General features: G+C 37.7%; 1 protein-coding gene across 7 annotated transcripts in view; it reads right to left on the bottom strand.

The window, feature by feature from the left end:
• Positions 1–431: 431 nt before the first annotated feature.
• The window catches only part of DOP1A (DOP1 leucine zipper like protein A), a 113,107-nt gene continuing 96,223 nt past the window's right edge, over positions 432–17,315 (bottom strand). For 5 of the 7 annotated variants that reach the window (XM_042986720.1, XM_042986721.1, XM_042986725.1 and 2 more), the window contains 13 exons: positions 14,109–14,175; positions 13,795–13,939; positions 13,539–13,618; positions 12,360–12,469; positions 11,953–12,102; positions 11,752–11,813; positions 10,008–10,160; positions 8,773–8,909; positions 7,826–7,881; positions 6,803–6,967; positions 4,006–4,135; positions 2,984–3,043; positions 432–1,026 (listed from right to left, as the gene is read on the bottom strand). In XM_042986720.1, coding sequence (XP_042842654.1) covers positions 721–1,026; positions 2,984–3,043; positions 4,006–4,135; positions 6,803–6,967; positions 7,826–7,881; positions 8,773–8,909; positions 10,008–10,160; positions 11,752–11,813; positions 11,953–12,102; positions 12,360–12,469; positions 13,539–13,618; positions 13,795–13,939; positions 14,109–14,175 — 1,621 coding nt within the window. In that variant the 3' untranslated portion in view covers positions 432–720. The remainder of the gene's footprint in view (positions 1,027–2,983; positions 3,044–4,005; positions 4,136–6,802; positions 6,968–7,825; positions 7,882–8,772; positions 8,910–10,007; positions 10,161–11,751; positions 11,814–11,952; positions 12,103–12,359; positions 12,470–13,538; positions 13,619–13,794; positions 13,940–14,108; positions 14,176–17,315) is intronic. The other 2 variants (XM_042986723.1, XM_042986724.1) reach the window with 1 other exon arrangement.

The following is a 17,315-nucleotide window of genomic DNA, read 5'->3' as shown; positions in this document are numbered from 1 at the left end:
TTGGAATGTCTTTTCCATTGCCGTTACCTAACCGTGATCGTTATTTTGCAGGATTCACCATTGTTGATACGGAGGGGGAGGGTGGAGAAGACTTGACACAACCAGTTTTTCCACAGCAGAATTTAGAATGATTCTTCAGTGACTTACCTCGTCACGTAACATCACCAGGAGCTCAGAGTGTGACATGGAGGTTGTGCATCTCTACTCTGTACTCAGGTTGAGATGCTCGTGCTACATTTAGGAGGATGCATAGCCCAGGCTTCAGTTACTCTTTATTCCTCTTAGTGCAGGTATGTGGGAGAACACTAACTGTCACACTTGACACCAAGCCTCTGCCAGAGAAGCGCCACCATTCTGATACTGGAATGTGGCTAATAATGGAAAGAAGATCCCAACGAGTCTAAATTAAACAAAGCCTGAAACCAACAGCAAAAAATGTGCAGTGTGTATTTTGCAGGTTTAAGACAACTCAGGACAATAAAACAATGGACTATATATGTATATATAGATCTCTCTTAGGCACCATAATCAATATGAGCCAACAATATTTAAACTTGATTCAGGCCACATTCAGACATTTGCTCTTATTTACAAATATTTAAATTAAATACAACCTGAAATGTGTTTTGTTACATACAAAAAAGAAAAAAACCTATACAACTCAGAGCAATGTTTGTCTTAAATAATTACATTTAACTAAATGGAACCACTTGTGGTGCTTCAAGTTTTTATGACCCCTTCCAGAAAATCTTTTTCTACCATCTCTTCTATTTTTTGCCTGGCTTTGCTGGAAAAGGGTTTGTGGTTTTCCAGTTTCATGTCCTTATTCGGGAAGGTGTTTGAGTAGAGGATGGGGCTCCCTGAGTGTCCTACACATCGGCTGGTGACTTTGCTGTTGAAGACTTGGCTGAGTACGTTGAAGAATGGCAGCAGCTGCTCAATACTGCGCACGGTGCAGATGGTAAGCAGCAAGTGCCCCGGCTCCCAACCCAACGTTCTCCCTGAGTTGTCTTCCTCTGGGTTTTTCTGTAGAAACACAAAGGGAATTGTTATTAACAGAGATACAGTACGTGAGAACATTTAAAAGGGTGTAAACATCAGCAACAGTTAACAAATACAAATGATGACATCAAGGCTCCATTCCAGACTTGATTAAAATCGTGCTTCTGACTGAAGCATTTTAGTGCCAGTTATTAAGTACAGATAGAGGTGTCCAACACTGTAGTAATATTTTCCAACTGGAGTGCACAGGTAAGCTTAGCAGAGTCGGTTTTAGATAGAGTCAAATATTAAAAATTTATGTTGTGCTTTGCATATACTCAAAAAGCTCCCAGATTTCTGGATTCCCACTAATGTAACCAAGGACTAAATAAATCATAAAGTGACTGCAGAAGAGGGTTAGGAAGAGACAAAAAAGTCTTCTACATTCCTTTTCAGCCAAATGGCTTAAACTTATTACCACAAGATGGTAGCATGGTTTGGAGGGAGTAATTATTTTCTGTACGAGAGAAAGGAAAAGAGCACTCAGGAGAGACACTGCCATCTGTTTTTGTGTTGTGTAAACAACATGGGGAGGAGAGCTGCACCTAGAGTCAAAATAACTGGGTTAGTGTCTGGGCTTTGCAATTTAGTGTGGGACATCCTTGGGCAGGATACAGAAAATTCCTCATTTAAAAAGATGGGGAAATATAATCTGTCTTCTGGCAAAGAAGTCAAATGAGAGTGCAGGTGAAAACTGTCAACTAAATATAAATGCAGTTAAAATCATTCATTAAAACTAACCAAGAGACTAGTTTAGGAAGCCAGCTGGATTATATGAAGTTGTCGATGTCAGTCTGTCTAGGAAAAGTTAGGAGAGAACTGGAGATGTTTTGAGTTTGGGGGAATCACAGATATAAAAACACACTTAGAATGAAAACAGACATGAATTGGATAGAAAATGGGGGAAAAATCAGCAGGTGGGACTTAGAAAGCAGAACTGTCATACTGAGGAGTTTGCCTGTTGCTGAGAAACTTTCATTGTTTACCTAATATTTAATATCACTAGTTTCCTAGAGGAGATAGCAGATGCAAAATACAGCTTATTTTCTCATATGCGATTACAAGGTTTGTCTGCTTATTTAAAAATGAAATCCCAAGAATGGAAAATAGATTTAAATTAAAAAGGAGCAAACAAATCCTCCAGTTCTCTATGGCCAGAAAAAAAAAAAAAGTAATTAACCTCAAAGCTAAACTATAGGATATAGAAAACCTCTTCCTTCCATTTAACTTGAATGCTGGTTTTAATGACCATCCTGGGAGACTGACTTTCACATCACTGGCTGCTGTTAAGTGGCTGACCACATCACCTATTAGTCCCCTGAATCAAGCTGCAATTCAATAGTGATTAAAGGATAAGCAGAGATGAATTTACCCTGAAGGAAAATGCATAATATCTTTGAGAGAGAACTAAGGTAACCTTTTGTTTATATTCCTGCCAAGATGTACATTTTTTTAATTTTTAAAATGTTTTATTTTTGAGAGAGAGCATGAGCAGGGGAGGGCAGAGAGAGAAGATGACACAGAATCAGAAGCAGGCTCCAGACATTGAGTGTGTCTGCACAGAGCCCGATGCAGGGCTCGAACCCATGAACCGTGAGGTCATGACATGAGCTGAAGTCAGCTGAGCCTCCCAGGTGCCCCCAAGAGGTACCTTTAAGAGAGGGGCTTTTACTAAGCTTGTGACCAATAAAGAGCGCACCTGTTTTGGTGTTCTGCTCCTCTTCATCACAACTATACCACCTCCTCAAAAATAAAAGCCAGACATGTTCCCATAAAAACGATTTCTCCTTTAACTTCACCAGTCTACACTTGAAGACAGACTTCCTTCCTGTTTACCTCTCTTGTACTTGTTGAAATCCACACCTGGGTTTGTATCTCAATATTTGGTCCAGATGTGGCAACTTTTGCTGCCACATCACAAGCATCAAAAAGCCACCCTCACCTGATGCTTGGCCATCTCCAATCCCTCCAAAATCACTGTCTTAAAGTCCTCCTCCTTGTCCTGTGGAAGGAAAGAGGAGAACTCATAGCCTTTGTTCCAATGAAAAGTATGTTTGGCCATGAAGACCTTGTTTAAAGTGTGGAAAATGCTAATCAAAATTGTTATCTTATTCTATGGGACACATTTTAGGCAAAAGGCTGTCTTGTTTATCCCATAGATACAGAGAGGAGTCTTACAAAAATTGTCATTACTAATGAGATGCAGGGATGACAGAAAGTGCATGTGCCTGGGGTCATAATCATCACACAGCTTCTGGGTTTGTTGTCATGATTAGTTTTTCAAACCCCTATGATATTAAAGGGAAAAGTACCTAAACTCTGGACCCAACTTTCATGTCTGCCCTTTTACTTCCTTAAAGACTTGATTTTAAATCAAGTTCCTCAGATCCTTCAAGCGCAACCTCCTCTTTAATCCTCCAGTTCTCTATGGCCAGAAAAAAAAGTAATTAACCTTGAAGCTAAACTCCTTCTCTATTCCATTTCTATAGTTTGTGCAGTGTGGTTTAGTTTAGGGGCTGCTGCCTGATTAGGGGACCCCAGAAGACTGGAAAATTTCTGAGCACTCAAAGCACATACTGCAAATTAAGACTCCAAAATACCTGGGTCATCCCCACACTGTACATTTTGTAACAAAAATTGTTTTTTTTAATTTTGTGATGCTTTATTTTTTTGTAAGTAATCTCTACATTCGACATGGGGCTTGAACTCAACAACCCTGAGATCAAGAGTCAGATGCTCCACTGACTGAACCAGCCAGTTGCCCCTGAAAAAACTTTAATGCAAAAAAGACAAAAGATTTGAAATAAAGGCTCACTGGTGAGCATGCCAAACTCATTATTATTTTCTTGGGTGAAGATCTCTAATTAGCCTGAGGCATACCGAAAGATACAAAATACATAATCCATGATATAAATACATTTTACCAATTCTGTCTTCTTACACTTAAAAAGAAGAATGTGGTACCTTTGCCCTTTTCCGAAGAAGTTTTGCTAGTCGAACTACATAAGGTTTAAATTCTCGTTGATGTATGCCCTGCCTTCGGACTTCCAAACCCGAATCATCGGAGGCTTCTGGGATAAAGGCCCATCGGTACCTATGTACAGAAGAATGATATCGACACTGGTAAGACAAGATGTGCCATTTGAGACAAGGCCACGTTAAATGTAGTGGAAAGAACGTGACCCACTGCCTCTACAGATTCCAGTGCCAGCTGTGCCAGGTGCAGCCCCGTCACCTAGGACAGGACTCTCAACCTGACCCTTTTCTTCACCAGCAAATAAAGATACTATTAACCATCTCCTAGAGTTGTAAAGAGTAAATACATATGGAAAGTCTCATCATTGTTCTTCATGAGCACAAAGCCAGTAACTTAAATGATTCCGTCCTCATTTGTTAATTGGCAAAATCCCCACCGTATACTTGGCCAGATGCCCTCCACACAGGGGGCAAAGAAATGAAATAAAACATGAAGTAGGACTTCTTTCTCATGACCCTTGTATTTTTGTCTTTAATAAATAAAATTAGTATCTGACTATGGGAAAATTTTGAACAGTATAAAAGGACATACCAGAGAACGGTAGTGTCTCCCTCCCACCACAGGGTCCATCAACATAGCCAGTTTCTTGTGTTGGCATCCAGAATTCATGAATAGAGCACACAAGCACAGAGCCAACCTCCTCTTCAGTAAACTTAAAAAACCACGACTGCTGCTTGTGATGATTTAATTAGATTTAATTGTGCTGATTTAGATAACATGTAAAACCCCACTCTCTTTAATAGCTACACAGTACTCCAGTGTTGGAATGTACTGACTTAACCAGCCTCCTAGATCGTCTCGTTATTACAAGTAGCACCTTGATGGATACACTTACAGTACTGACTTTTTGCGTATCTGACTGTACAGTGGTAGGATAAAAACTTGTAATAGCAGAATTATTGGCTTAAAGAGAATGTATTTTGAGTTTTGGTAACTACAACTCTGGAGAACAACTAGACGATATCAATGTACACCTCCAACTGGAGTAAGAATGCTTCTGTTAAGGTTAAAAAGAAATACACTTTTAGATCGTTACCATTATGATCACTATTTATAATTGGAAGTTCTCTTAGGAGTAATGGCTTTTCCACCATTTATAGGCCCTTTTCTGTGAACTCTTTATTCTCTCACTGACCCATTTTCCTGCTGGGTTACTGATTTGTACATATTAAGCAAGTTAGACTTTTGTCATAAACACCGTAAATATCTTTCCCCAACCTTCTACTTTTTCCACTTCATGGTATTTTTTTTTGTCACACAGAGACTCAACATTTTTTTGTGGTTAAATTATCAAAGATCTTTAACTTCTGAAATATATATCATGTTTAGAAAGATACTAATCTTTCAAGATTAAATTCTCCAGGTCATCATTTACTACTTCATAGATTTTTTTAAAAATAGTAGTTTTTTAAAAATTATAGTTCTACAGCCTTTTCCATCCTTTTTTTTAGTAACTCTGTCCTAACAGGATGAACTAATTTTGGTTCTGATCATGGAAGCTAACAAGTCAATATGATGAACATACTACTTAATGGTTCTTCCTAGAGCACTGGAGACTAGCTTCTATCACTTTTTTGATGATAAGCATCCCAATTAATTCTGGCCACTTTGCTACAGTTCTGCATGGGATTCCTTCCTGAATTTCTTTATCAAGAAGTAGGTGTATATGATTTCCAAATGGAGAAAAAAAAGGAACTGGACTTAATCTAAAAAGAATTTCTAGTTCTTACCGTTAAATTTAACTAAAAGTAAACTTGTGAAACAGCAATTTTGGGGGATTTAAGCATGTCCAATATAGAAAACAGATTCTGATGTCTTACTCTTTAGCCTATTAATACTCCATTCCAGAAGAATAATATAATACGTTATATATAAATACATATTTGATCATATGGATAAATTCTTAAGTTAGCTATGTTTGATTAATCTTACATAGTTTGCCTATTTAAAAATTTAAATATGAAAAACCATAAATCAGTATTTTTGAACAAAGGCACTTATGAGAATTTATTTCTATTCAGTTTCTCCCTATTCCCCTCTGTTCTCAGTTCCCTATCATCTGAAATAAAAACCTTGATTCCAGTCTTGCCCATCTCTAGTCTTCTGTCCAAACTGCAGCCAAGGTAGTTTCTAAAATGCAAGCCTGATAACATCACTGCATTCCTTAGTATGATTCAGTGTCCCTAGGTGAAAGTCCAAATTATCTAATACAGTTTATAAGGCCTTACATAATTCAGCCCCTTTCCAGCCTCTTCTCACAATATTCTGCTCCGGCAATATCGATCTCAGCATTTCAGACAAGCCAGGTCCATTCTAACCTCCCAGACTCCACATGTGCCTCCCCACTCACCACCTCAATATAAATCTGCTCTCATGGCTTAAAGCTAGGTGGGGGTCTTTGTTCTGTGACCTCAACAGTTCCTGCGTGTCAGCTAACAGAACACCCATCATGTGTTCAACTGTACAATGAACTGGAAGCTAGTGAGCCGTGTATCCCACTGTCTCACATATGGTAGGTATTCAACTTATTAAACTAAATGCTCTAATTTATCCACAGCAACCACTTACTTCCAATAACTGTGTTGAGCCCCCCACCACGTTAGTAAAAAATTAAGAACATTTCACTTACACAAAAAAAAAAATTTAAGTTAGTCTTAGAGGTCACTGACCAAAGCAAACATACTTTCAAAAATATCCATTTAATATCTTTGCTTTTATACTTACATCTGAAACTGAGGAAGATTTTCGGAGGGCAACGCCAGAGCCAAATCCAAAAATTTGCAAGCAGATAAATAGAGGTTTAACCATCGCTGGCTGTTATATGAAGTAGAAAAGCCGTTACCTCCTGTGTAGGTTGTCTCCAGACCAGCCACAGAGGGGCCTGAAGTCCTGTAAGCAGGAGACAGTGTGTCAGCAGCTGAACCCATTTCCTAATAATTCCCAAGGTGCCAGCTAGTATTTTCCTTCTGCTAAGTTTACCAGTAACTGCTGAGCAAGGTCACAACTAAATTAATTTCGCTGTCTTCAAATAAAAAGTTCACTTTTACTCTTTAAATTTTGAGAATGTAAAAATTGCACAGAAACTTGTGTTACACTCAAGAAATGTAAAAATACTAGCTGTGAAACCCAGAGACCTCCCTACTACTTGATATTCTGTGAAAATTGCGGGTGGGGGTGTCTTTCTATAAAAATAAAGTTATTAGGACAGGGGAACCTTTTAAATAAACCTGGCATTGAAGAATAATATATATCCAAGACACATGGTGTTACAGGAAACTTTTCAATTTACACAAAATGGTACAAAAATTCCTACATAAAAAATTATAGTCATATTAATAAACTGCCTTTACTAAAAAGAATACACTTACAGTACATTGAGATCATTCTGGAAGATTGGGACACATGGATACCTTAGTTACAGCTTACCTGCCATGAAAGGTTTTGCTGCATGTTTCACGGATAAGATCTGACCTACCAAAACCAACATGGCTCATGTAACTAAGACATATTGCTTCAAACTAAATTTGTCTAGAGGACAAAGGCCCTGGGTGTTGACAGTTTAGTCTACTATGATTAAGGAATAAATGAAGCTATATTATTTCCAAATATAATTGATTATGTAGTAACAGACTAATATATAAAGTATTCATATAAAACTATATACTCTCCTAGTTGTAAAGTAACATTCTGGATGATTTTAGGATAATGGACACTGACAAGAAAATATGGAAATATATTACATATTACCGTGAAATATCTTCATCAGCAGTGAGTTCCTGCTCCATCAGTAAAAATACCTGTACCTGAAGACCGTGAAATTCATGTTAAATGTTTATTTAAACTTAATATTTAACTTTTCTTTCAATCTATCTTTAGACTCTGTTTTCATTAATCCAAAAATAAATTTTAGGATACAATCAAATTAAATTATACTGAGTTTGTGGAAGTTAAACTGCAAATCAAGCACACAGCCTTCCTAATAACTTGACACAGCTGGGATGAAGCCATACCTTTTTTTATTTGTCAAGGATGGAAGAGATACAGTTATTAAAAAAAAATATTAAAGCCAATTTCTTTGTGAGATTATAAATGCTTGGGTTTTCAGAGTTACAGATTCACTTCTCTTCCTTTACTCATGTTCCTTTATCCCCAGGTCCCCACATGATTTAGATGAGGAAGATGGTAAGATCTGGAGAGAACGGATTGGTATAGTGGGATTGAGGAAGGTTTTACTGTTTGGGAGATAACAAAATCTTTGTGAAAGTCTCTCTCAAGGAAGCTTAACTAGGGTAAGTGCTACACTTCAAGAGTGAGGACATGCCTTATGTCAGTCCACTGGAATCCAACTAAACCAGCTCTCAGCACCCCAGAGGTTCTGCTATAGGCTGGAACCAGGCCTGGAAGCCATGATAGAGTTACCCATTTGGTGTACAAGAGAATAAATGAAACCAGATCAGATTAAGTAATGATTCACAAGGAGCTAATATTGGGAATGTTAACATATTCGGAAGCTTAAGCTATATGGAGATGGACTCTGACTTGTTTTACCCTTTTCAACTGTAAAAACTATCAGTAACAAGTTTAACTAGAGTTCAGTTCTCTTCCAAGATTAGTTTATATCCAGTAAGCATGCTGATGCTAATCCCATTGTTTTACAGTTTAGATTTATGACCTGATGATTAGAATTAACTCACAAGTTCTGTAATCATGGTAGGCCAGAGTGAGGTAAGATGTTGTGGAGACATTCTTAAAAGTAATACTCTGAAAAACAGGAACACTTGAGAGTGAAGAGTTGGCACCTGGGGCAAACGGAGACTCTCAACCAATCTCTCTGAAAGAAATGCAGTGTATTTTCAGTAGGTTAATAATTAAAATCATCTTCATGTGAACTTTTCCATATAAGCTAGCCTACTACTTCTCAAACTTTCTGGTGGACTAATGAAAAAAAAAATTCCCCATAAAATATAATAAAAATGAATTGCTAGAAAAAAATCTAAAGAAGATATAAAATACAAATGCCATTTTCTTATTGTTAGATGTGACAGATTCTGTCAAATTGCTATAAAAGTTTAAAATGCTTACTCTAAATTTCTGTACTTATCACGGATGGGATAACAGACTGGTACTAGTCCATGGACCACACTTTGAGTAGCAGTGATCTGGTCAACTTAAAAAAAAAAAAAAAATCACAAGACAAATAGTGTGTATGTTGTATATCTGACATTAGGTATAAAGGCTAAGGAAAGGAGTCACTTCTCTTCCTAGAGAAATGATCTCACTAAAGAGATGACAACTGTCATTCCCAGCCCAGTCGCCAGGCAGTTGAAGCTGGTGGCTGCATCAGCACAATGAGTCAGTATGAACAATTCTGCCCCAGGACGGGGAAGCTATCTGGTGGCGGAGCGATGATGAGTGCACTGGTACCCTTCAGGACACACAGGGCCACTAAACCCATTTGGTAAAGGTTATCAAAAACCTTACACAACTCCCCCCCCCCCCCACTACAGATCTCCAAATGTTACTTCTAGCCCCCAATTCCTGGCTCTGCCTATATTTTAGTCCTCCTTGAAACTATAGAACCCCTTATCCACAGTAAAAAAAAAAAAAAAAAAACAACACTAACCTGCCTGCAGCAAAATAGTCATATGCCTCAACCTTAAACACGAATTCTTAGGAAACTAGAACCAAACAATAAAATAGAGACCATATTTAGGCAAGTCCTACAAACTCACTGTTTGATTTCTTTTTACATGCCGATGATGGTAATTTTTGTGTCAGAACAAACTTCTAATTCTACAGTGTTCTCCATCTACTTACACTTGGTATATTTTACCCCAACTTAACAGTTTAAGGAAAAGTATTTACTAAAGAACAACAACAATAAAGAACACAGTTTGGAAGACAGAGAAAACAGTTTTACATGATTTACCTTGTATATCTGGAAGATATTTCTGGTACTGGTCAATTTCACTGCTAAAAATAGCAAATGCTAATCTTTTGAGAAGCATGGCTCTTTGCTCTAGCTCCACATCACGGTTTGCAAAGAGATTAAGTGAACTGCTCTGAGCCACAGCTACACGAGCTGAAAAAAAGAATGTACGTGCAGTCATTTGAAAAAAGATTATTCTATTATTTGTTTGTAAAAATGGCTAGACACCTTATGGCTTCCAAGAGTGGGAGGAGCTTAGGGTAGAGGATTCATGGCTCCTCTCTGGGGTAGAAGGGCTGGCAAACAGACCCAGCGTATACAAGCCAGAAGACCAAAGGATAGGAATTGTGAATGTGGAAAGAGAGGAAAATTTAGAAAATCGAGAACACCAACAATGCCATTTTATAACACCCTTTAATATTCCATGCCATCTGCCTAATTCCTCATTGCTTTAAAAATAATTTCTGGCCTGGCCCACCTAGCTCTCCATTCTTAAGTCTTGTCACTCACTTCCAGCTCACTCTTCTGTAGCCACACTGTGTTCTTGCTGTTCCCCACAGAAGATCTTTGTAATTTTTGTTCCCTATGCGTGGAACACTTTGTCCCTAGACCTTCCCAAGGTTGGCTTCTTTAGTTCCAACTGTGAGCTCTTCAGGTGTTACTTAAAATCTATCGTATCACCCTACCTTCTTCACAACTTCTTATTCCCTGAAGTAATTTTTTTTTTTTTTAAGTTCATTTATTTATTTTGAGAGAGAAAGGAGGAGACAGAGAATCTCAAGCACACTCCAAGGTGGGGCTCAAATCCATGAACTGTGAGATCATGACCAGAGCCAAAATCAAGAGTTGGATGCTTAACCGACTGAGCCGCCGAGGCACCCCTACTCCCTGAAATAATCTTATTTATTTGGTTAAGGTTAGCATAATGGCCTGCCCCATGTTTGTCTTTTAATAAATATTTGTTGAACAGATGAATTTGTCAAAATTCATTACCCTAAAACAACCCTGTGATGATCAGAGGAGAGACAATATGCTGCCCCTTTTACAGACAGGGAAACAACAGCTTGTGCTTACACAAAATCATACAGACTCATCCAGCTTTACTGCTATTTAAGGTCATTAGTTTAGGAACTTTAAACTTAAAAAACAAAACAAAACTGGGGCATCTGGCTGGCTCAGTTGGAAGAGCATACGACTCTTGATCTCAGGGTTGTGAGTGCAAGCTCCACGTTGGGTGTAGAGATTACTTAAATATAATTTAAAAAAAAAACACACAAGAAAACACGTTTTTCAGATGAAATACTACAGGAATCCTAATATATAAAACCAATCAAGACAGTAGAAACAGAGTGGAGAGTGATTCTAATCTTCTTGGTCCTTCTCTTTCTTCCTTCAAAAGAGATAAACAGAGCCCCCGGATTTAGAGTGACATGTCTGATAGGTTGAATCCAATTGCCAGCCTTTCATTCATTTAATAATTACTTATTGAGTGCTTACTATGTGCCAGGTTCCATGCTGTGTGCTGTGCAAAAAATTTAGAGACAAATTAGACACGGCCAAATAGCTCTACTTATTATTTATCACCATGCTGTCCTCTTTAAACTTTAACATTCCATCCCTATAGGATATACGTACAACTTGACAAAGAGCTAATTCTGAAGTTTCTAGAGAAGGACAAGGCAAACAATAAGAATGGGTCCTGATAAGGACATACATTACTTAGGTTTCATCCCATAATACTCACTCATCAAGTCTCTAAATGTTGTTTTATCATGTGTCATCAGATTGTCCATTATTGCTCTCCAACTGAAAGAAACAAGGATTATGATATGTAATTAGGATTTTCCTGTTGTTACCGGGAAAAAAAACAGTGTTCTACTTTGCAGGACAGTGGTTGATTTCAGCAAGATGCATCATCACACTGAATAAAAGCAAGACGACTTACTGATTAACACAAGAGGCATCCATCTGAAAGAAACTGGGATCCATAAAGAGGTCAAAGGCTTCTTTTTTCCAAGCTCTCCGTGTGTACTGATACCCACTAAGACTACTAAGCAGCTGGACGCAGGCTCGATAACTAGGAGCATTATGTGCACTAGGAGGAAGGAGGACCAGAACCACTTTAACCTATGTGTTATATAACTTGAACCACCATGTTATTCATAAGTACTCACATTCCCCTAAAACAATATGAAACAGAAGGCACCATAACAGAAATAATGTGTTTTCTTCAATCATTACAATTCAAGGCAAAAATAATGCCATTTTGTGGTAATTCCAAAAATGGCATTAAAGGAACACAATTTGTTTCTAACAGGCTTTGAATTACGAAATCTACTTTAATAACAGTACCTGTGATTTCGGAGGTAGGGTACAACATAATGCATAATATTTACAAGTAAAGGAATAACCCGTTCCTTCTCATCACTATAGAAAACCATATCCAAAAGATGAGCCAAAACCTAAAAAACATAAGAAGTGAAATGGAGTATAATCTAACAGCTGAAAGTGACAGCATTTAGACATGGGTTTCAGTCTGTAAGAATACCTAGAATACCTTAAAATTTGAAAAATCTGAAATCAGATCTAAGTCATTTAAAAAACTTTAATGTTTATTTAGTTTTGAGAGAGAGAGAGAAAGCATGAGTGGGGGATGTGCAGAGAGACAGAGGTGACAGAGCATATGAAGCAGCCTCGACAGCAGAGAGCCTGATGCAGGGCTCAAAATCACTCATCGTGAAATCATGACCTAAGGCGAAAGTCAGACCTTCTCAACCGACTGAGCCACCCAGGCACCCCCTCACTAATCCATTTTAAATGAATGGTTTCTGCAACTTTAAAAAATTTTTCTGTCCATTACAAATATAGGATATAAGTACGAGCAAATTTTGCTATTTTCAACTGTGAGAGGGAAGTACAGAACCTTCTAATAGAAGGTTCTAAGAGAGGTCAAGAACCTTCTAATGTGACAGTGACTAAAGAGTGAATCAAAGACTAGACACTCTATTCTCTTTCTCCGATTCAGTTAAAAGAGAGCTTAGAAATAAACTCAACTGTTTAAGTCCCAGCTCTATCAATTAACAGCTATTTAGCCTTAGTCATATTGTTCTAATCTTTGGGAGGCATGGTATCCACATTTGAAAAGGGAAATAAAAATGACCTACAAGGCTATATAGCAGGGTATAAAAAAAAGAGCATGTCAGAGGATGAATCTAAAAATCTTTGGTAAAATATTTCATCATGGCAAGCATCATTATACCACCTTCTGATTATACTGTCATACAAAAGCACTTTTCTTTTTAAAAATCATGCTTAAAAAAATAGTGCCCGGGGAAGGAAACAATATCTAAAGTTATCACTAATATTTAACAAACTGGTCCAAATACAAAGTCACAACTTTATTTATTATAGTGATCTCTAGAAGTGCAAAATGGTTTTTCAAATTAAAAACTCCTCTGTAAGGATTACTTGCTAATCTTGAATTTTGACATTGTTTACTTGAAAGTTCATGTGAAAAAACTTGATATTTACCTCAGAAAGTAATGTCAGTGCATGGACACTATATACAGAAGGAGTTATGTTTGAGGTTTCCATTGCAGGTGATAACATATCTAAATAAGAGAAAAGACAGGTAAAGTAAAGATACAGTTAGGTCTTTTCCCACTAAAGAAAGCTACCTGCTAACATGAGGAAAAGGATGATTTTCTAGTGCTTACAGTGCTAGTTGCAATGATTTCTTAGTAAACAGGTGCCTATAAACATAAACCTCAATCTTTGAGATCAATACCTTCAACATCAGATTCCAAATTGGTCCCATCCACCATTATTTTGGGAGAAGGCTTAACTTCAAGATTTCGTCGCAGCCATGTTGTCTGTTCTAAAGAAGAACCAGCAATGGCACCAATTGCATCCACTATTTTATGAGTCACATCCTAAAGAAACAAAGAAAAACCACTCTACGTATACGTGCGTATACACATACCCAAATACGCGTGCTCGTGCAACTTCGTAGATGGATCTTACCTGACCTTATCCTTTTACAGTTAAAGGCAGTGAGAGATGCAGAGTTTTGGCAACAGCTCTCAATTCAGAATGCCTTACCTGAAGGTCTCTTTGGTCTTTCTTATTTTCCAAAGTAGGGTTTTTCATAATGAACTCATTCAGAACCCTAAAAGGGCAGAAGAGAAAAACGAACAGGAAACATCAGTGTAAAGGAAATGATGCAATCTGATTTCTCACAGTGACCAAGTGGCTCTGTAGCCTCAACTTCTATTTTATGTGTTTAATGAATGTATATATGAATATCCTATGACTTTAAAAGGAATAAACATATGCAGGAAAACACATGTACAAAGATGTTCATAACAACATTATTTGTAAAAGCACCAAAGTGGAAAGAACCCAAAAGTCCAGCAAGAGAAGAAATCGTAGCATATTCTTACAATGAAATATGGAACAGCAATGGAACTCAATAAATTACAGCTACATGAAATTACATGGAGGAATCTTATACACATATGTTGTGTGAAAGAAGCAGACACAGAATAAAATATTTACATACAGTTTTTAAAAAAGGGCAAAATTTATCTGTGGTATTAGAAGTCCAAATAATGGTTATCTTTGGGGAGAAGGAAAGGACAGTAATTGGGAGGGGACCTGAAGAGACATATGGCGTTTTATTTCTTAATTTAGTCTTGTGATTATATAATTGATATGTTCACTCTGTAATAACTTGTGGAGTTGTATACTAATTATTTGTATATTTTCCTGTTTACATTTTATATATTAAACAAAAAAAACCCCCAAAACTCAAACCCCACCAATCTTAAATTGTAATACAGAAATGGTTTCTTATCCTGTGTGTCTATATAAAATGAAAAAAAAAAATCAACTTTTTTTATTTGCTAAACTTCCACTCAATATTTACTCTGACTTGGTTAAGATAAATTATATGCATGATCATTTCCAAACTAAATGTGAAATGATACTGAAAAGCAATCTTCATCTTAATTTCTATTTTGTAATTAGGAATTTTTAGAGGATCAGTGGAATGGTTGGTATTAAACAAACACACAATCAAATTTAAAAAGGGAATTAAGTGTCTAGTCTAACTGACAGTGTCCAACTTTTTTGCTTAAATAATCAGAGTATACACCCCGGAGAAGGAGGTAGGATCTTCATTTTCTGAGAAATGAGAAAGGAAGAAAAGGCAGGTGAAGAAACAGTAAAATCCTGTAGGGAAGCTACAAGTCACAATAAATAGCTTTAATTTTTTTTTTTTTTTTCAACGTTTTTTATTTATTTTTGGGACAGAGAGAGACAGAGCATGAACGGGGGAGGGGCAGAGAGAGAGGGAGACACAGAATCGGAAACAGGCTCCAGGCTCCGAGCCATCAGCCCAGAGCCCGACGCGGGGCTCGAACTCACGGACCGTGAGATCGTGACCTGGCTGAAGTCGGACGCTTAACCGACTGCGCCACCCAGGCGCCCCTAAATAGCTTTAATTTTTGATGAAATTAGGCAGCAGGGTTATTTGCTGATAACTCAAAGAACTGTACATATATTTCCTCTTTGAGCCTTAAGACAACTCAGGTAGGTAGGCCAGGCACCACTATCTTTGCTTGACAGATGGGAAAACAGCCTTGGAGAGGTTTACTGAGGTACCCAAGATCAGAGATGAGGACTGGAACTAGAAATAAGAAGAATCAGAAATCTTCATGAGTATGTAGTTTGATTTCTAGTATTTACATTTCTTTCTCATCACTAAAACTCATACACACTAGTTATATTAACCTTTGATCCAGGAAGGGCAGACGTTGAGCCCACTGCTCTTTTCATTACATCTCCATTGTCTAAAACTCCTTCGGCTTTTTGATTTAGATAACTTTCAAAATAGATAGTATGAGGGTCTGGGGATCATCATAATCCCTGAAATTCTTGAGCAGGGTCTGTGACTCACTTTGGCTGGGCTGGGCCCTCCATGTTACTCAACTACCTTAGGCTGACCAGCTCTCCATCACGGTTCCTCCACCTCCTGGCAGAAGACTACATTCCCACATTTACCAGAAAACTTGAGGCCATCTCACTGAAGAATTCTCACCTTCTCTCTTCTTCACTTGAAACTCTTCTAGACCACTAGATGCCAAAACAGAATTGCCAGTTTCCGTAAGGACACGGAGGGCAAAAGCGAAGTCTGTGTATACAGATTCACACATTTACACATATAAAATCCCCTTCAGAACTACAGAAGATGGCTAAAAGCTCAAAATTCTTTGCACTTGGTTGAATTTATGTCCATTCAGTACGAGAACATGTTGACTGTCGCTGGCTATTAATGATATCATTGGACTGCCTGATGCAATGTAAAAAAATTGGGGAAAAGCTTACTCTGTTTTTTCCTTCTTCTCCTTATATCTTAAGCAGTCCTTTTCAAATTTCAGTGTGTACTCACTCAAATCACTTGGGAATCTTGCTAAAAAAGCAGATTCTAATTGGGGTGTTCTGGGTGGAACCTTAGATTCTACATTTTTAATAAGCTCCCTGGTGATTCCAATGCTGCTGGTTGAAGATCAACCTTTGAGTAGCAACATCTTAGAGGAAAATGTATCCTTCTTTCTCACTCTAATACCTGTTCATTTCCTTTTCTCCACCTCTTCCCAGCTGTCTCTGGAATGTGATGCTATCAGTGAGCCCTCTTCTCTCTAGAATTTTCTATCACTCTCCACTTACATAACACCTATGATTGGCCAGGCACTGTTCTAAGAATGTAACAAATATTAACTAACTTAATTATCATAACAACTTTGTGAGTTGGCATTATTATCATCCCTGATGGGGATGATAATATCATCTCACAGATGGAGAGGTTAAATAACCTGCCCAAGGCCACGCGGCTTAAGAAGTAAAGCAGCTGGATCTGAACGCTGGCAGACTACAAAGTCTTTGCTTTTAACTATTCAACATCCTCAGATCTTCTTTGCTATCTTTTTTTAAAAAGATTTTATTTTTTAAGTAATCTCTACACCCAATGTGGGGCTCCAACTCACAACCCCAAGATCAAGAGTCGCACACTCCACCGACTAAGCCAGCCAGGCGCCCCAGATCTTTACTACTAATGATGACTTCCAAATCACATTTCCTCCTGCTACTTTATACTATCATTTTCTTTTCATGATCAAACATCTTCAAAGAATACTTCATACTTTCTCACTCTAACCCTTGGCTGTTAACGTCTGTGCTCACTACCTCACCAAACTCCTCTCTCTTAAATCACCAGTCCTCTCCAAATCATCAATACAGGCTCTTATT

Source organism: Panthera tigris, chromosome B2 (assembly GCF_018350195.1).
Source record: "Panthera tigris isolate Pti1 chromosome B2, P.tigris_Pti1_mat1.1, whole genome shotgun sequence".
NCBI classification, from domain to species: Eukaryota; Metazoa; Chordata; class Mammalia; order Carnivora; family Felidae; genus Panthera; species Panthera tigris.
Note: the sequence above shows the minus strand (reverse complement) of the source record. Positions and strands in the feature narration are given on the sequence as shown.